The sequence below is a fragment of the Schistocerca piceifrons genome, chromosome 1 (genome assembly GCF_021461385.2).
Source record: "Schistocerca piceifrons isolate TAMUIC-IGC-003096 chromosome 1, iqSchPice1.1, whole genome shotgun sequence".
In the NCBI taxonomy this organism is placed as follows: Eukaryota; Metazoa; Arthropoda; class Insecta; order Orthoptera; family Acrididae; genus Schistocerca; species Schistocerca piceifrons.
The window spans coordinates 327,005,277-327,026,082 of NC_060138.1; the positions used below are offsets into that span (position 1 = coordinate 327,005,277).

The 20,806-nt window shown below is 40.3% G+C and overlaps 1 protein-coding gene across 6 annotated transcripts in view; it reads right to left on the minus strand.

Moving 5' to 3' along the window:
• LOC124782689 (probable E3 ubiquitin-protein ligase MGRN1) overlaps positions 1-20,806 on the minus strand; it is a 180,477-nt gene that overhangs the window by 99,509 nt on the left and 60,162 nt on the right. For all 6 annotated transcript variants that reach the window (XM_047253962.1, XM_047253960.1, XM_047253966.1 and 3 more), the window contains exon 10: positions 9,170-9,340. In XM_047253962.1, the coding sequence (XP_047109918.1) occupies positions 9,170-9,340 (171 nt within the window). The remainder of the gene's footprint in view (positions 1-9,169; positions 9,341-20,806) is intronic.

Sequence of the window (20,806 nt, forward strand, 5' to 3'; positions counted from 1 at the left end):
TCACAGCTGCAAAATACTAACACAAATTCTTTACAGACGAATGGAAAAACTAGTAGAAGCCAACCTCGGGGAAGATCAGTTTGGATTCCGTAGAAACACTGGAACACGTGAGGCAATACTGACCTTATGACTTATCTTAGAAGAAAGATTAAGGAAAGGCAAACCTACGTTTCTAGCATTTGTAGACTTAGAGAAAGCTTTTGACAATGTTGACTTGAATACTCTCTTTCAAATTCTAAAAGGTGGCAGGGGTAAAATACAGGGAGCGAAAGGCTATTTACAATTTGTACAGAAACCAGATGGCAGTTATAAGAGTCGAGGGACATGAAAGGGAAGCAGTGGTTGGGAAGGGAGTAAGACAGGGTTGTAGCCTCTCCCCGATGTTGTTCAATCTGTATATTGAGCAAGCAGTAAAGGAAACAAAAGAAAAATTCGGAGTAGGTATTAAAATTCATGGAGAAGAAATAAAAACTTTGAGGTTCGCCGATGACATTGTAATTCTGTCAGAGACAGCAAAGGACTTGGAAGAGCAGTTGAATGGAATGGACAGTGTCTTGAAAGGAGGATATAAGATGAACATCAACAAAAGCAAAACAAGGATAATGGAATGTAGTCTAATTAAGTCGGGTGATGCTGAGGGAATTAGATTAGGAAATGAGGCACTTAAAGTAGTAAAGGAGTTTTGGTATTTGGGGAGCAAAATAACTGATGATGGTCGAAGTAGAGAGGATATAAAATGTAGGCTGGCAATGGCAAGGAAAGCGTTTCTGAAGAAGAGAAATTTGTTAACATCCAGTATTGATTTAAGTGTCAGGAAGTCATTTCTGAAAGTATTCGTATGGAGTGTAGCCATGTATGGAAGTGAAACATGGACGATAAATAGTTTGGACAAGAAGAGAATAGAAGCTTTCGAAATGTGGTACTACAGAAGAATGCTGAAGATTAGATGGGTAGATCACATAACTAATGAGGAAGTATTGAATAGGATTGGGGAGAAGAGAAGTTTGTGGCACAACTTGACCAGAAGAAGGGATCGGTGGGCAGGACATGTTCTGAGGCATCAAGGGATCACCAATTTAGTATTGGAGGGCAGCGTGGAGGATAAAAATCGTAGAGGGAGACCAAGAGATGAATACACTAAGCAGATTCAGAAGGATGTAGGTTGCAGTAGGTACTGGGAGATGAAAAAGCTTGCACAGGATAGAGTAGCATGGAGAGCTGCATCAAACCAGTCTCAGGACTGAAGACCACAACAAGAACAACAACAACATTTGGGAAGAGTTCTCGGAACTAGTACAGTATTGGGTCAATTACCTTTATAGTGAAAGAGATGTGTCCATGTCTGCACGAACATAAAAAGCAAGTGTCAGCACTTTGCTACTGATAAAATGGGCTGATGACTCCCTCAGAGCACGTATCTGCCCAGATACAATGGTGCAAGCCTCGTTGAAAAGAAGTAGACATTGCTTATGCAATACGTCAGTGATTAACTCATTAAACATAAAAATGCAACACAGATAATTCTATATGTGGTACAAAACTAAAAAGAAGATTTTTTGCCTCATGTGTGTTCTCTCGTATACTGCAATTTTATTGATGGAACAATTACTTAACAAGTGGAAATGGTACCGATTAACTGTTTAAATACATAAGGTGAATGATTCATCTTATCATAATTTGTAAAGTAAAGTTGAGATTTTACACAAATAATTAACAATAAGTGCTAAATAAAAATAAGTAAAACTTATAAAAGAAACACTGAAATTAATAGAGGTTAAAATAAGGTTAATCACATACATGCACTCTGTAGACCAAATCATCAAACTGGAGAGAGGAATAGAGATTAGCAGGAGTTGCTAACTGAAAGGAGATCTTAGCTCTTGTTTCTTTTTCTTATACTGTAATGTAAGTTTTTTTTCCTTCTCAGTTGAAAATATGTAAGGATTACTAGAAAAAAAGTGCTAACATTTATTTATTACATTAAGCAGCACGAAAAGAATCAAAATGTTGTTAAGAGTTATTTTAAGAAAGTAACTTTCATTATCTCTTACATCTCAATGGGGGGATATGAGAAATAACATATCATTTTACAGAAAATGATGGAAACACCCCTGGCCCTCGTAAACAATGAAAGATGTTAGTGACATTTAATAAACATTTTTATTAGTAGATAAGTTTCAGGTGGCATATTGTTGGCGAAACGGTTTATTATAATGTGTAGGTAATGCAAAGTATATCGACACAGCATTTCTGGAAGGTAGGACGACGAGTTTAGTGCTTCCACCTGTTGTGGGCTGCTTGTTCTTAAAAATCGTGGCTTGGACATGTGTTGCAGCCATGGAAGAACAGCACTCACAATAACAATAGTGACATAAGTCCAACCCCTCGTCCAAGTCGTGGGAGATGGGCAACGGCACAAAGTAGGGGACTGCCTATAGGGGCGATGTACAGCGGGGACTTCGTGTGCCCCAGGACCGCTATGGTAGCTGGGAAGGCCCTATGGGAACCCTGAAATGTGACAGCTAACGGGGCTCTGGTAAAGCTGCGATAGGCCTAGCAAGCCAGTAGTGGATAAATCAACTGCTTTAAAAAAAGGAACATGCCTCGGATCACGGAACGGATTTAAAGGAAACCGACCAAGCAATGGAAAAGGATTACGAGATGGTTTACAACCGGGCACCTTAAATGTAAGGACTCTAACTGGGAAGTTAGAAGAAATTGTAGAAATGATGGAAAGGGGGAAATTGGACATCTTGGGACTTGCTGAGACTAGGTGGAGAGGAGTTGGTGAAAAACCACTAAGTAAAGGATGTAAACTGTACTGGATAGGGAATGAGAGGGGAAGAAATGGAGTGGCAATAGTGGTCAGAGAGGGTCTGCAGGAGGAGGTGGAAGGTATCAATGATCGAATGATAAAAGCCAGAGTACGAGTGAAAGGAAAAAGCATTGAAATCATCCAAGCATATGCCCCACAGGTGGGGTGTACAAAAAAGGAGAAGGAGGAATTTGAAGATGACATGCAAAAGCAGCTAAATGGAGGTAATCAGATTATAATGGGGGACCTCAATGCACATGTTGGCACAGACAGGAAAGGATTCGAGGAGATAATGGGACCAGAGGGCTGGGGGAACCGAAATAGGGAAGGAAAATTGTTGCTGGAATTCTGCAAGAGGAATGGGCTGGCGAACGCAAATTCCTGGTACAAGAAGAGAAGTAGCCACAAAATAACTTGGTACAGTGGAGACTGGTCCCAAACTTCAGTAGTAGACTATGTACTAGTGGATAGGCAGATGATGAGCAGCCTCACAGATGTTAAGGTCATTCCATCTGAGGCCTTAGACAGTGACCATCGGCTGTTGGTAGCCACCATGAGAGAGAAAAAAGATAGGAGGGCAACAGATATACAGGAGAAAAGGTTGAAGACATGGATGCTGAAAGAGGATGAACGGAGGACCCAGTACCAGACACTGATCAGGAAGAAGTTGCCAAAGGAAGATCAGAGAATAGTGGAAGAGGAATGGGGTGATTTTAAGAGGGCTCTAGTTGAGGCAGCTGAGACTGTGTGCGGAAGAACTAGCACAAAGAGGAGAAGTAAGGAAACCCCATGGTGGAACAACATATGTAAAGAGGCAGTACTTCGAAAGAACAAAGCCTTCAGAGAATGGTTCCAGACCCGAACAGAGGAAGCTAGGGTAAAATATAAGGAAAGCAAGAAAGCGGCACAGACCATAGTAAGGGCGGAGAAGAAGAAGTGGATGGAAAAATGGACAAGAATGTTAGAAGAGGACAGTGAAGGGAACAAAAAAGTACTTTACACCATGCTAAGAAATAAGAGGAACGACAGAAGCGAGTGCCTGAGGATCATGGATAATAATGGAAGAGTTGTGGAGGAAATGCATAAGCTCAAAAAGATTTGGAAGGAGTACTTTGAAGATCTGTTGAATGCCGCCAAGCGGGTAACTAACAGCGATGGAGAGCCTAAGGCAGCAGACGATTATAATAGTGGGGAAATTGATGATCTAACTTGGAATGAAGTGGAAGAAGCCATAAAGAGGATGAAAGGGGGCAAGGCACCAGGTTGGGACGAAGTAACAGTGGATATGATACGAGCAGCAGGAGAAGTAGGAACCCAGTGGCTATACAGAGTGCTGAGGGTGGTGTGGAAGGAGAACAGAATTCCTGAGGATTGGAAGAAAGGAATTATAGTCCTGATCTTCAAGAAAGGGGATAAAAGGAGATGTGAGAACTACAGAGGAATCACCCTGCTATGCCACTGTGGAAAAATCTATGAAAAGATCCTGGAGAAGAGAATAAGAAGCAGTATTGAAAGTAGACTGCAAGAGGAGCAGTACGGTTTCAGACCGGGAAGATCAACAATGGACCTCATATTTGCGGTAAGGCAACTGCAGGAAAAGCACTATGAGTACGGGAAGGACTTAATCATGGCCTTTTTAGATATTGAGAAGGCGTATGACAGTATCTGTAGGGACAAGCTCTGGGATGTGCTGAACGCAAAAGGGATAGATGAAGAGATAACACGAAAAGTCAGAAAAATGTATGAGGGAAGTGAGAGTTGTGTGAAAGTGGGGAGGGAACGTACTGCATGGTTCAAGCTGGAAAATGGGCTGCGACAGGGAAGTGCACTTTCGCCTCTATTGTTTATTATTGTTATGGATGAAATCCTATAGCAAGTATCAGATGCAATTGGAGATCATAAAATGAAAGCAGTGCTTTTTGCCGATGACCTGATGTTATGGGGAAATTGCGAGAAGGAGGTGCAAGAGCAGTTAGATGCATGGGAGGCAACGGCAGCACAATATGGAATGCATTTCTCTGCAAAGAAAAGTGAAATAATTGTCACAACAAGGAAGAAGAATAGGCCAAATGTGGATATAACTTGTGGAGGGGAAAAACTACAAGTGGTAGAGAACTTCAAGTACCTGGGAAGCATGATTGAAAGTAAGGGGGGAAACGCAATGGAAATAAATGAAAGGTGCAGAAAAGCAGGGCAGTTCTACAAATGCATTAGGGGGCTTATTTGGAGCAAGGAGGTGCCCCAGAAATCCAAGGGAATTATATACCGAACCTACTTTGTCCCCATATTGGCATACGGAAATGAGACATGGGTAATGCACAAAAGCGACAAAAGTAGAATACAGGCTAGTGAAATGAAGTTCCAGAGGAGCAGGTTGAGTGTAACAAGACGAGACAGATTGCGAAATGTGTATGTGAGGGAAAGACTAAAGGAGGAACCAGTACAGGACAGAATAGAAAAATCAAGACTGCAGTGGTATGGACACATGAAGAGAATGGATGAGGGAAGAATTCCAAAGAGGATGTTTGATCTGCAACTGGAGGGGAAGAGGCCCAGAGGAAGACCAAGAGATAGATGGGTGAAGGGAGTGAAGGAATGTGTGACGAGAAGAGGAGAGAACTGGACGAAGGTGGAAGAGGGGGAATGGTGGAAAGACAGAACACGATGGAGAGGCTTGTGTTCCCGACAGACCCAGCCAGTGGCTGGAAACTGTCCAAGATGATGATGATGACTGAAGTTTCGAACACTAAGAAATGAGAAGGAGCAATCTGTCTGTACTTTAAAGAAAATTTTTACTGCAAAAATCAAGTTCAAAACTATTTTTTATTGACCAGTGCTGTGCTGCACTTCAGTCATCATGTCAATGTAAAAATTTGTGTTAATATGCACTTTCACTATATATTGTGGATTTTAAAAACTGACAAGTGTCAAAGGAATGCTACATATATAGATATACTTGCAAGAAACTTGATTGTAATTTTATTTTTGACAAACCTGTGTGCTATGTGCAACCACATCAGTGTGCTCTGTGCAACATGCTGCCTCCAAAAATGTTAACATGGCATGAGTAATTAACGCACAATGGAACATATACACAACCAAAAAAGTTTTTGAAGATCTGAAGATAATAGTATTACCTGTTGAAACTGATCAATAAAAAATAATTTTGAGCTCAATCCTGGCTATAAAGATTTCTTTAAAAAACAATAGCGATGTTACAGAAATAAAAACACAATAAGATTTACAATCATCATTCTATCTTACATTCTTGGTTATTTTGCTTGTCAAAAAGTATTCTCATTGTACAAGATATCTCTTGCAACAATTAGTGATATGATTGTAATATACATATCTGATGGCAATTAGCTAATTATGTAAAGAAGCTTATGCAGATTGGTGCTGAAAGAAGAAATATTGTTGGTCAATACATAAAATCAGAGATTATTCCAGGTTTCTTCCAGCCTCTAGCACCGAAGACACTGCAAAGGAAAAGTAGTCCACTAACATGTGCAGAAGCATGGTTATCCTGATTTTACTATGAGGGGGAGTAAAACCAATATAAATAAATTACACTCCATTTTGGCTCACCTCTCCAACCTCTACTGCTAGTACAGTAACATCTCTCTCTCTCTCTCTCTCTCTCTCTCTCTCTCTCTCTCTCTCTCTCCCCCCCCCCCTTTTGCCTCAAAGGTCTTCTCAAGTTCCTTGTATCTGACAATGGACCACAGTTCACATAAGCCAGTTTTCAAGAGTTTTGTACCGACAATGGCGTTTCACTCTCGGTCTAATGGCGAAGCTGATTGATATGCTTGAATGTTCAGAAGTTACATGGAGAAACTCTTTCCCTTCCACACAAGGGAGCAAATCTAAAAGTTTTCTTTCTTTCTATCACTCCTTGCTGCATGATGGGAAATCGTCGGCAGAATTATTACATGGTCATCATCACTGTACCCTGTTGCATCTCATGTGGCCACTATGGAAACAGTTCATTCTTCCAAGCCAGACAAAGTACTGACTGCAGAACACAGTTTTCTTCAAAGGTTTTGGCAAGGGACAGTGTTGGAAGCATGGTGTCATCACATGAGTATCAGATTGTTCATCTTATGTCATACAATGTTCTTCTAGGCTGCACCAGTGTCACCCTAATCATCTGTGGCACAATTATGATTCTGCGACAATCTGCTTGTCCACAGAGACAGCACACCACTGGAGTCTGCAATAACAATCATCTCTGCTGTCCAGTGTGATGCCAATGGAGCCGCCGTTGTCAGTTTGCCGCAGCTGGAGCTGACGTCAGCGGAGGCAGTGCATCCCAATAGCCATTAAGACACTCCTGGATTTAGACTGCGGTTTTTTGGCTGGTGTTCCTGGTCACTCACAGGTGGATATCGGGGTTGCAGACAGGGAGCTGCCATTGGCCATCACTACTGTCCCTGTCTCCTCATCAATGTGTACATTCAGGCCTCCCCCCCCCCCCCCCCGTCTCCCTCCCTCGCATTGTCACATGACCCAGGACTACATGATGATAGTACAAGGTATGGGGGAGGGGGAGTAAGGTGTTGTAAGAAAAGTGAGGTCCCATGTTAAAGTTGGTACCCCACAACAGAACACAGTCACTGTCGGACACAGCCACGAATGCAAGACGTTGACAAAGACAAGCCCTCATGAGTTGAGTTTCCCTATGTTGCTGCTGCTGCTGCAAGTCTGCACAACTCGGTCCACTCTCTGACAGCCTACTCTGGCATCACTGTAGTTCAGATCTGGCAGCAAGCTAGTGCCATTAGCCAGAGCCGAGTACCAAAGTTCATAGTTACATGAAAGCAACAGTTGGCTGACATTCAGTACATGACAAAAACTGTCACGATGTTACATTACAGAATTATACAGTACAATAACAGTTATCACTGTGTTCTGCGATCGTAATGTATATCGTCCATCTTATGGACACAGGTTTCTACTAAAGACAAGTGCGTAGTAAAGGACAGATTACTACTCACCGTAAAGAAGACACGTCAAGTTGCAGACAGGCACAATTAAAAGACACCCACATATAGCTTTCGGCCACCACCTTCATCAGTAAAGCGAGGACACACATACAACATTCACAGTGTGTGTGCACACATGTGCGTGACCATACACACACAAAAAAGCAAGCACACCTCCCACACACAAAAAAGCAAGCACACCTCCCACACACATGTCCGCCAACTCCAGCATCTTGGGTCGGAATGCGAGATGACGTGGGACGCAAGCAGCAAACTCCACAAGACAGCGTCCGTCTCTCTTCCCCCACCTGTACACTACTATCCCTTCCCCACCTCCTCCAGATAGCTGACTGCATATCATGCGACATTGCTTTCTGGCCTGAGATGCTGGAGTTCGCAGTCGTGTGTGCATTAAGGTGTGCTTGCTTTTTGTGTGTGTGTGTGTGTGTGTGTGTGTGTGTGTGTGTGTGTGTGTGTGTGTCGTGCCTGTCTGCAACTTGACGTATATTCTTTAGAGTAAGTAGCAGCATATCTTTTTCTACATTGTTGATATTCCTACCTCAAAGATAAGTATTCTGTATTAAAGAATTTTCCTGGAACTGAACTAATATTCTACATATGTTGTAACCACCACTGGACCTCCTCCAGAAGTGAAACCTACAGAACTGTTGTCTTAGGCTTGCTATGACATATTTAAAAATGTTTTCTGAATATATAAAAACTTTAAATGTTCAAAAAGACAAAACTGCGTGTCTGCTGTTCTAAATGTTTGTCAGTCCACCTCCAATTGTTCCATCTGCAGGAATAGGTAAGTATATGCTCCTCATCTGTATCAATTACATTAATGAAAAATAACTGTTAACAGAAAGCACAACTCCACAATAAAAAAAATGCAAATCAAAATGATCTAAATCAGTTCTCTAATTATTACATTACAACTTTACATTTTACATGCTTGCCATTTTTAATTTCTATTTGAAACTTTAATCCTTTAAATATTTCAATTATGAGCCTGCATGTAATACAAAAATTAGCTATGTTTTTCAGATAACGTTTGGAGTGCACATAAGGGTACCCTGTTCTTAATCAAATGGAACTTGTGATGACCTCAGTGGTCCCTGAACCTCATCTAATAGCCACTTATGTTTGCTGTTATGGAATAGGTATTTGATTTAATTGTTTTATTAGTGGCAGTCATATAATGTAAGGGCAGTCAAACAAGAGAGGAATATGTGGTTCTAAGCATAAATTATCAGTCAAAAACACATCTGGAATGTAGATACTTAATACATATTCTAAAATTCTTACAACAGCCCAAAAAGTAAACATTAAGTCTACACTTTAGGTTTAAAAGAACAGAAGCACTTACTTCCTCAGTTTGATCCACTGTCTTTTCATTAACCAGTCTGACTGTGTCACGAGGTCTTGTAGAGTTCTTTTCTCTACTGTGAGGACGCACACTGTGCCGGACAAGAAGTGGTGATTTCGATTGTTCTTTGTGATTTTCATCCTCTCTGGCTAGCAAGACTGACATACGGAACTATACAAGAAAATAGGTATAATCAATGAGAGTAATGATTTATTGTCTATTAATGAAACAAAAATTAATTTGCTTGGAACAGTAATAAAATTAAGCACTCTTACTTTACATATCACCATACTACTTCTCTGAATTAGCTGGATTTTGTCTTGGAACATTTTCCTTGACTAGAAAGTTGCCTTTTCTCTTTTCAAAAGATACATTTGCTTTTTTTTTTTTAACAGTGTCCTAAACTATTACAGGCAGTAAGATAATTATTTTACCTACTTGAGATTAAGGTTAAAAAAAAAAAAAAAAAAAGGGGGGGGGCAATTGACTGAAAAGGTCACATCAAAGAACTTGAGAGTGTTGCAGCTAGCATTTTTCCGTTGTTAGACAGGGATTAAAGTGAGTATTTAAATAGTGGGAATCCTGTCACAAATAAATTTGTAGAATTTTGTCTGGCAGGTTTATAAATACATTAAACCACTTAGTGATTTCCCAATATCACATGAAGCTGCAGGTGATAAAAATAAGATTCTGACTAAATCCTTTTTTGAATATCATTGGTGAAGAAACAATATCGCATAAGTAGCAAAACACGAATTTTATAGGGGACACACAAAACAGTCTAGAATACCTGATACATTTCATAAGGACACAAAATCTCCGCTGATGCACTATAATGATATTCTAGGTTGTAACACAAAGTGACACACAATATTATTTCACGGGGTATTTGTTTGCCCGTCTCCTGTACAACTTACCGCATTTATGTTGCTTTTGGTGCTGAAAATGTGGTAACAACATCAGTTTGGAAAGACTTCACAGAAAGAATTTCAAATATACACACGGTTCACACAGGTCTGATAATTTCTGCAGATTTCTTCAAGGAAAAAACTGCCTAACAAAGAACTACACCGCACTGTCACTCCTGAAACAGTAACATCCAAGATGACAATCATTCATATGGAATGTAGTCAGTAATGACAATCCTTAAGAACAATGACTTTAATTTGTAAATGATCCCATTTGTCTTTCTTGATTTTCAGTTTTTCTTTGTATAGTTTTGGGAAGCAAAATTCTCCAGAAATTTTTCTCTAACATCTTGGTATTTCTTGCCCCACTTTGTCGAAAGTGGACTTGTAGCAAATAATAGCATTTGGACGGTACTGTATTGCCCTAAGGTCTGTAACTGTTGGCTCATTCTTTGCATCTCTTCCAGGCCTAAATGAGACATACAACCCCAAACTTTTTTCTCCACAGTTAGTGAAAAAGGAGTAAAAGACTCATAAGGTCGTGGTTTTCTTCTTGCCTCTTTGGATATCAAAGCATATTGGCTAGGAAGTGTAACTTCGTGTCCTTTGAGCTTGCACTCAATGGAACTGTTCCATCTGAGTAGGACCTTTTTCCAAAAATTTTTGTGTAATAAATACTCCAGAATCAATTACTAACCTTAAAAGGACATTTAATGAAATCACGTTTCTACTCTGAAATGTGCAAACGTCAGAATATAGAATGTATGTGAGAAGATTTTCCTTAATCGTTTTGAACAGTACATCCATGATACATGGGGTACAACTTGATCCAACCAATTCACCTTGTTTTTCATCAAACCAGTGACACACGACATCATGATTTTCTAAATTATACAGTGTATAGTTATGGACAGCCAATTTTGTTTTATAATAAACTCACTTGCCTGTAAAAGTGGTACTACTTTCACAGCCTGTAAGCCCATGGTGACTGTTCAAGGCCTGGGCAGCTTTCTTACCTTGCCTGCTTTTTTCATTGTATGGCTGCTTCCATGAGTCTTCACTTTCTTGGGAGAAAATAAGCTACAGTTACCCTCACCAAAAATCAAATTATAAGTAGCATAACTTAGCAATGAAACCCGTTTCTTACTACATTTTTCTGTGTAGAGTCTATACAGCTGTTCTTTGCTTTGTATCTGAATCAGGGCTCATCTTTTGTGTGGAATTATTCAGCCAGTATTTCACTGTCCATTCTTTAAAGCCAAGAGTATTGAGAAACATTTTTTTTTTGCATACTTGATGTTTTCCTGTATCATTCCTCACATAATAAACCAGCGTGCCAATTCTCTTGGATTCATCAGTGATCTTCCCTGAATGTTTAGTTGGAATTATGTCCACAAAATTGATTACATAAATCTTCCTCTGATTCCATGACATCACTTGCCAGAAAGTGTTAAAAATTGCCTATCTGTCACCAGCAGAAATTTGATGACACTTCCTTTGAACAGATTTCTGACACTTGTTTGAAGTACACATCGGGCCTAAGTTTCATGGCTCTCTTGGACTATTATGAGTAATTTCGACACTTCGACTTCTTTATATCCAAAATATGCTTGTCCACATATTCTCAAAGTACTGTTGGCATTTTTCTTTCAGACTTCAGGGCAGGCTTTAGATTTCCTTTTCCTGTCACTGCTTGAGTCACCACAACATTCTCGGACTCTACTTTCAACATCCTTGTTTCCGTCAACTTCTGGTAAGTTATATGAAAATGTCTGGTAAAAAATCAATCATGTGGCAATAAATGTGAAAAAGTACTATTGTCTGCAGTAGCAACTGTGACTGCGTTATAATTCTAACCATTCTTGGACACAGTCAGCGAAGTTTATATACATCAAATATCTGTAAATCAACTTCAGAAGACCAAAGTTGAATTTCAAATTCATGTCTTTATGATAACAATGATTACAATATCATTAATATCACTAACAGTCTCAATAAAAATTACCTGTGTCATTAGATGGCTGAGGAAAAGTGACTGAGAACCCACATAAGAAATTAATTCGTCTTCTGTGCATGTGACTTCACTGTTACTACTGTTATCACCTGATGTTCATTCTGGATTTACATCAGAACATATAATAAAGCGGGTATTCAAAACATCTTTAGCAGAAAGGACTGAAGCGCACAATAAGTGAAGTGTAGCATTACAACATAGCAGCTGTGGCAGTGGCACTAATAAATTTTAGAGTTTTAGAAGACTGCTGTTAATGTGAGGTAAATAACAAAACAATTTTCTTACCACTGTCAATCACTCACAAGAAGGATTCTTCGCTTTCATGTGCTAAGTTCAGCTGAAAAACTATTTTTTCCTCAGAGAAGGGATCATCTTGCAAAATGCTGTCCATTTTCATTAACTGAAGATAGTACCAAGGAACCACTTTCAAAGACTGGAAGATACACTGTAAGCAATAACAATGTGCTGTGGCTGTGTGCGCTTTTGAATTTACACGGTATTGTTTACTACATCCAAAACAATCTAGTTGCGCAGTACTTCATTCTTTTGCACTTACACAATATTTCCATCTATTTTTTCACTGTGCCACAAGCACAGTATTGTTTTAGTTAATTTTATTTGTCAATAATTAAAAAAAACTGGCATTATAGTGGTAAGAGCAGATGCGTTGAAGTCAAGGATATCACCTGACTGAAAGATGCAAAATCAACAATTTGTCAGGGATGGGGTATTCTTTCTTCCCTAACGATATGTATTCCATTTGAAACAGTACCAAACTCACCTCTTTTTGATTATCTTTAGTTGCTTTATGTAATTTTTGTATTGCACAGTTTAGCTAAAATTGTTCACTTGCATTTTCCTCCTCTCATCTTTTTTCCAAATGTTCACACAGTTAGACATCAAAATTCTCTCAAAATCATCTAACAATAAAAACAACACCAAACAAATAAATTATACCACATTGTTGCTGTTGTTGTCTTCAGTCCTGAGACTGGTTTGATGCAGCTCTCCATGCTACTCTATCCGGTGCAAGCTTCTTCATCTCCCAGTACCTACTGCAACCTACATCCTTCTGAATCTCCTTACTGTATTCATCTCTTGGTCTCCCTCTACGATTTTTATCCTCCACGCTGCCCTCCACTACTAAATTTGTGATACCTTGATGCCTCAGAACATGTCCTACCAACCGGTCCCTTCTTCTTGTCAAGTTGTGCCACAAACTCCTCTTCTCCCCAATTCTATTCAATACCTCCTCATTAGTTGTGTGATCTACCCATCTAATCTTCAGCATTCTTCTGTAGCACCACACTTCGAAAGCTTCTATTCTCTTCTAATCTAAACTATTTATCGTCCATGTTTCACTTCCATACATGGCTACACTCCATACAAATACTTTCAGAAACGACTTCCTGACACATAAATCTATACTTGATGTTAACAAATTTCTCTTCTTCAGAAACGCTCTCCTTCCCATTGTCAGTCTACATTTTATATCCTCTCTACTTCGACCAACATCAGTTATTTTGCTCCCCAAATAGCAAAACTCCTTTACTACTTTAAGTGTCTCATTTCCTAATCTAATACCCTCAGCATCACCCGACTTAATTCGACTACATTCCATTATCCTCGTTTTGCTTTTGTTGATGTTCATCTTATATCCTCCTGTCAAGACACTATCCATTCCGTTCCGCCGCTCTTCCAAGTCCTTTGCTGTCTATGACAGAATTACAATGTCATCGGCGAACCTCAAAGTTTTTATTTCTTCTCCATGAATTTTAATACCTACTCCGAATTCTGTTACCCAAGGGTTTCTACTAGCCCTCGTCTTTTTACTTACTTGATCCTCTGCTGCCTTCCCTATTTCATCCCTCAAAGCTACCCATTCTTCTTCTACTGTATTTCTTTCCCCCATTCCTGCCATTTGTTCCCTTACGCTCTCCCTGAAACTCTGTACAACCTCTGGTTCTTTCAGTTTATCCAGGTCCCATCTCCTTAAATTCCCAACTTTTTGCAGTTTCTTCAGTTTTAATCTACAGGTCATAACCAATCGATTGTGGCCAGAGTCCACATCTGCCCCTGGAAATGTCTTACAATTTAAAACCTGGTGCCTAAATCTCTGTCTTACCATTATATAATCTATCTGAAATCTGTCAGTATCTCCAGGCTTCTTCCATGTATACAACTTTCCTTTATGATTCTTGAACCAAGTGTTAGCTATGATTAAGTTGTGCTCAGTGCAAAATTCTACCAGGCGGCTTCCTCTTTCATTTCTTAGCCCCAATCCATATTCACCTACTACGTTTCCTTCTCTCCCTTTTCCTACTACCAAATTCCAGTCACCCATGACTATTAAATTTTCGTCTCCCTTCACAATCTGAATAATTTCTTTTATTTCATCATACATTTCTTCAATTTCTTCGTCATCTACAGAGCTAGTTGGCATATAAACTTGTACTACTGTAGTAGGCATGGGCTTCGTGTCTATCTTGGCCACAATAATGCATTCACTATGCTGTTTGTAGTAGCTTACCCGCTTTCCTATTTTTTTTATTCATTATTAAACCTATTCCTGCATTACCCCTATTTGATTTTGTATTTATAGCCCTGTATTCGCCTGCCCAAAAGTCTTGTTCCTCCTGCCACCGAAGTTCACTAATTCGCACTATATCTAAATTTAACCTATCCATTTCCCTTTTTAAATTTTCTAACCTATCTGCCCGATTAAGGTATCTGACATTCCACGCTCCAATCCATAGAACACCAGTTTTCTTTCTCCTGATAACGAGTCCCCGGCCAGAGATTCGAATGGGGGACTATTTTACTTCCGGAATATTTTACCCAAGAGGACGCCATCATCATTAACCATACAGTAAAGCTGCATGCCCTCGGGAAAAATTACGGCTGTAGTTTCCCCTTGCTTTCAACCATTCGCAGTACCAACACAGCAAGGCCGTTTTGGTTAGTGTTACAAGGCCAGATCAGTCAATCATTCAGACTGTTGCCCCTGCAATTACTGAAAAGGCTGCTGCCCCTCCTCAGGAACCGCACGTTTGTCTGGCCTCTCAACAGATACCCCTCCGTTGTGGTTGCACCTACGGTATGGCTATCTGTATCGCTGAGGCACGCAAGCCTCCCCACCAACGGCAAGGTCCATGGTTCATGGGATTATACCACAACCCAGGACTATTTTTTTCTTTCTTCACAATAAATGTCTTACTGAATGTACAACTCAATCTGCAGTGTCGTCGTCTCACAGCTACAGCATGAGTCATGTGATGAGGCATGCCAACATGCAAAATTAAAGTAGTGTGCAGAAAAACATATAACCAGTTGACTAGAATGACCAACGAGCTGTGTACAGGTACAGATGGCGAAGATAACCAACTATACTACTGGCCATTAAAATTGCAACACCACGAAGATGATGTACTACAGATGCGAAATTTAACTGACATGAAGAAGATGCTGTGATATGAAAATGATTAGCTTTTCAGAGCATTCACACAAGGTTGGCGCCGGTGGCGACACCTACTACGTGCTGACATGAAGAAAGTTTCCAACCGATTTCTCATACACAACCAGCAGTTGACCGGCATTGCCTGGTGAAACGTTGTTATGCCTCGTGTAAGGAGGAGAAATGCGTACCATCACGTTTGTAGCCTATCACGATTGTGGTTTATTGTATCGCGATTGCAGTTTATCGTTTCGCGACAATGCTGCTCGCGTTGGTCGAGATCCAATGACTGTTAGCAGAATATGGAATCAGTGGGTTCAGGAGGGAAATACAGAATGCTGTGCTGGATCCAGACGGCCTCATATCACTAGCAGTCGAGATGACAGGCATCTTATCCGCATGGCTGTAACAGATCGTGCAGCCATGTCTCGATCCCTGAGTCAACAGACGGGGACGTTTGCAAGACAACAACCATCTGCACGAACAGTTCGACAATGTTTGCAGCAGCATGGACTATCAGCTCGGAGACAATGGCTGCGGTTACCCTCGACGTTGCATCACAGACAGGAGTGCCTGTGATGGTGTACTCAATGATGAACCTGGGTGCACAAATGGCAAAACGTCATTTTTTCGGATAAATCCAGGTTCTATTTACAGCACCATGATAGTCGCATCGTTGTTTAGCGACACTGTGGTGAACGCACATTGGAGCGTGTATTTGTCATCGCCATACTGGCATATCACCCGGCGTGATTGTATGGGGTGCTACTGGTTACACGTCTCGATCACCTCTTGTTCGCATTGACGGTACTTTGAACAGTGGACGTTACATTTCAGATGTGTTACGACCCATGGCTCTACCCTTCATTCGATCCCTGCGGTACTCTACATTTCAGCAGGATAATGCACAACCACATGTTGCAGGTCCTGTACGGTCCTTTCTGGATACGGAAAATGTTCGACTGCTGCCTTGGCCACCACATTCTTCAGATCTCTCACCAACTGAAAACGTCTGGTCAATGGTGGCCGAGCAACTGGTTAGTCACAATACGCCAGTTACGACTCTTGATGAACTGCGGTATCATGTTGAAGCTGCATGGACAGCTGTACCTGTACACACCATCCAAGATCTGTTTGACTCAATGCCCAGGCATATCAAGGCCGTTATTACGGCCAGAGGTGGTTGTTCTGGGTACTGATTTCTCAGGATCTATGCACCCAAATTGCATGAAAATGTAATCACATGTCAGTTCTAGTATAATTTATTTCTCGAATGAATACCCGTTTATCATCTGCATTTCTTCTTGGTGTAGCAATTTTAATGCCCAGTAGTGTACTACATTGCAAAAGTAATCAGTAAATGACAAATAGAGTTACCTGTCAGACAAGGCATTATGAAGGTTTCAGTTTTATAAGCTGGATGGAAACAAGCACAGGCGCTGTAAAAACATGCTTACTGTTGCTGTACTGCCCCCACACTTTTGCAAGTACTGTATCTTAGCAGAAATAACTTGTGACTGATCTCCAAACATGATCATGTACCTACAGTTAGTGCTATGTCTTCTTCTTCTGTAGTGGTCAATCCAAGGATTGGTTTGCAACAGCTACAATGGCAGCTTGTCTCCATTCTGTGCGTCTTTCAGCTTTTCTCTTCATTTCTTTATAGGTGTTACATCCCACATCTTTCACGATTTGATCCATGTACCTCAGTCGTGGTCTTCCTCTTGGTCTTTTTCCCTCGACATATCCCTCTACGATTGTGTTCAGGAGTCCTTTATGTCTTAATAGATGGCCTGTAAATTGCACTCTTCTTTTAACAATGAAACTCCAGAAGCTTCTCTTCTCACCTGCTCTTTCCAGAACCACTTCGTTTGTGACCTTGTCGATCCATTTTATTTTGAGCACGCGTCTATAGCACCACCTTTCAAAAGAATTTAGCTTCTGCTGTTCCTCTGTCCCGAGAGTCCATGTTTCACACCCATAGCATGCCACACTCCACACATATGATTTCAAAAATCTTTTCCTGGTTTCAAGGCTGATGCTCTTGGATGTTAATATGTTTTTCTTCTTGTTAAAAGCAGCCTTTGCTTGAGCTATTCTACTTCTCACTTCTGCCTTGCTCCTTCCATCCCTGGTAATATTACTGCCCAGATAAGTAAATTTATCAACTTGTTCAAGCAGTTCATTGCCTACATGAACTTGGACTTTCCTTGATCTTCTTTGTCGCATGCCATTACTTTTGTTTTTGCTTTATTAATTCTCATATTATATTCTTCACCCATAACTTTATCCATTCTATTCAGTAGGACTACAAGATCTTCTTCACTTTCAGCCAGGACAGCTATATCATCGGCATATCTTATCATATCTATTCGTTGGCCTTCAATTACTACACCTGTCTGTGAATTTTCCCTTACATTTTTCAGTGCCTCTTCAATGTATACGTTAAAGATAACAGGGGATAGTGCGCAACCTTGCCGGACACCTTTCCGTATCTGCACCTCTTCTTGTTTTGTCCGTCCACGGATAACTGCTGTCTCGTTTTTGTACAGGTTCCATATCATTTTTCTATCTTTATGGTCTATTCCTACTTTTTTTGAGTACCTTAAACATCTTATCCCATTTAACATTATCAAAGGCTTTCTCTACATCTACGAAAGCTATGTATGTTTTCAGGCTCTTATCTAGTCATTTCTCTATTATTAGTTTTAGAGCAAATATTGCTTCTCTGGTTCCTCTATCTTTCCGGAATCCAAACTGGTCTTCGGAGAGTGTAGCTTTGATTTTTTGTTCTATGCATTTTAGGATAATTGAGGTTAATATTTTAGAGGCGTGAGTAACTGGGCTGAGTGTCCTATAATTTTCACATCTTGTAGCATTTGCCTTCTTTGGAATGGGGACCATAATGTTTTTCTCAAAGTCTGTAGGAATTTTACCCTGCTCGTACATGTTGAAAACAAGATTATACAACTCCTGATTCAGTTTTGCTCCTCCAGATTTCAGAAGTTCGGCTGGGATATTGTCTATACCAGGCGATTTGTTGTTTTTCAATTTTTTCAGAGCTAGTTCAAACTCTACCTTTAATATAGGTTCACCTATGTTGTGTGCATCTACTTCTGTTTCTTCTTCCATGATGTTTTCAGACAGGTCTGGTCCGCTGTACAGTTTTCCTATATATTGTTTCCATCTTCTTGCAACTTCATCATCGTCATCCAACATATTGCCATTTTCATCCATCACAGCCCTACATTTGTTTCATCTGTCTCCAAAGCAATGTCTCACACATTTATAGGTCTTGTCGATATTTCCCTTGCTCATGTTGTCCTCAACTGAAATACAGAGACCATCAAGGTATTTTTCTCTTGCTTGTTTTGCCTCTCTGTTGATTCTGTTTTTCAGACTCTTGTATTTCTCTTGGTCTTCCTTCTTCACAGAATTTTTTAATTTCCTTCTTTCTTCCATCATATTTAGTAGGTCATTAGTGATCCATTCCTTCCTTTTCTCTGTCCTTTCTTTTCCTATTACTTCTTCTGCTGCTTCTAAAATACCAGTTTTTATTTTTTCCCAGCTGCTTTGGATGTCATTGCAGCCCTGTGTATTTGTTTTCTTGTCTGTTTCTAGTTTATAGTGCTTCAGTGTATTTTCGTTTTTCAGGTTTGTCAAATCCCACTTACATGTACTTCTTCTTTTAATGTTCTTGAATTTTAGTTCAGTCGTCGTCATAATGAGTATATGGTCACTTTCCACATCACAGCCTGGATATGATCTGCTGTCCTTAACTTGGTTTTTAAATCTTTGCTTCACTAATATGAAGTCAATTTGATATCTGTTAATGTCACCAGGCATTTTCCAAGTATATCTTCTTCTTGGATGATGATTAAAGAAGGTATTTGTAATGCAAAGTTTATTTCTTTGGAAGAATTCTACAAGTTTATCCCCTCTTTCATTTCTTAATCGTAATCCAAAATTCCCTGCCACATCCTCTTCTTTACCTTCCCCAACAACGGCATTCATATCTCCCATGATGACAAGGTTTTCAGCTCCTTTAAATCTGCCAATTACTTCTTCAAGGTGGTCATACATCATGTCGATTTCATCATCCTCGTGCCTTGTAGTTGGCATATATACTTGGATTATGATTGTGTCTCTTGGTTTAGGTTCCAATCGGACAAATTATCCTCTCACTATGTTGAACAAATCCTTTTACTCTTAACACCATCTCTTTATTGAGGATAATTCCCACTCCTGCAATCCCGGGACTGTCTTGTGCTGTTCTAGTGTGTATGATTCTGTAATCCCCAGACCAAAAGTCGCCAGCGTTTGGCCATCTCATTTCTGAGACTCCCAGAACATCAATATCCATTCGTTTCATTTCCATTTTCAAGTTTTCCAGTTTACCACATTTAAGAAGTGAGTTGACGTTCCATGTTGCTATCCTTCTTACATTAATGCTTTTGGATTTTGGTATCTCTTTAGTTGTCCCCGCCCGGAGATCAGAATGGGGGACTATTTTACCTCCGGAGAATTTAACCAAAGAGCTTTCCATCATAAGCTGTTGATACTTGGGATACCCGCCCGGGTCTTTAATGGAGTGGTTTCCCGTTGCCTTCTCCATTCTATGCCGTTGGCCACCTTGTGGCTCCTCCGCCTTTAGGAGCAGTTTCCCACCCCAAGGGCAAGAGAGTGCCCTTCCTTCTAGCCGCTCATCCGCCCTCCTAGAAGGCCGTTGGCACTTGATAGAAGGTAATCTCCTTACCCTGGGAGATATTCGGCTCAGTAGAAGTATAGGCTGGAAATGGAAGACCCCTAGCCCTCGAAACCTAATAGCGTCAGGGTCGGAAAAGAACAAGAGTTGGCTGAGGGTGGCCAAATAGGAAAGATAAAAGTGAGGAGCCTGGCATAAGTAAGTGGAAGCAATGCCAGTACTCAGCTCGGAACCTCGTGGTCGCCAGCCACGTATTCACTAGGTGTGAGTCCCTGAAACTTTAAAACTGTAATTATGTGAATGTGGGCCAACTAAACAGAAATTTTCATACATCGAGTATGATATCATCAAACCTCCTAAATGGCTATTGGAGATATCACTGGGTCAATAGCAGCACAACTTTGTGTCATGTGTTATGCATCCACATTTGGAACAACTAAGTAGCTGAAATATGCATTCTGTATGACATATGCCTGTCTAATAAACTGTTATCTACCAGCTATTTCACCACCATCTGCCCTTTTTTGATAGTCACTTAAGACAATAATTCATGAAC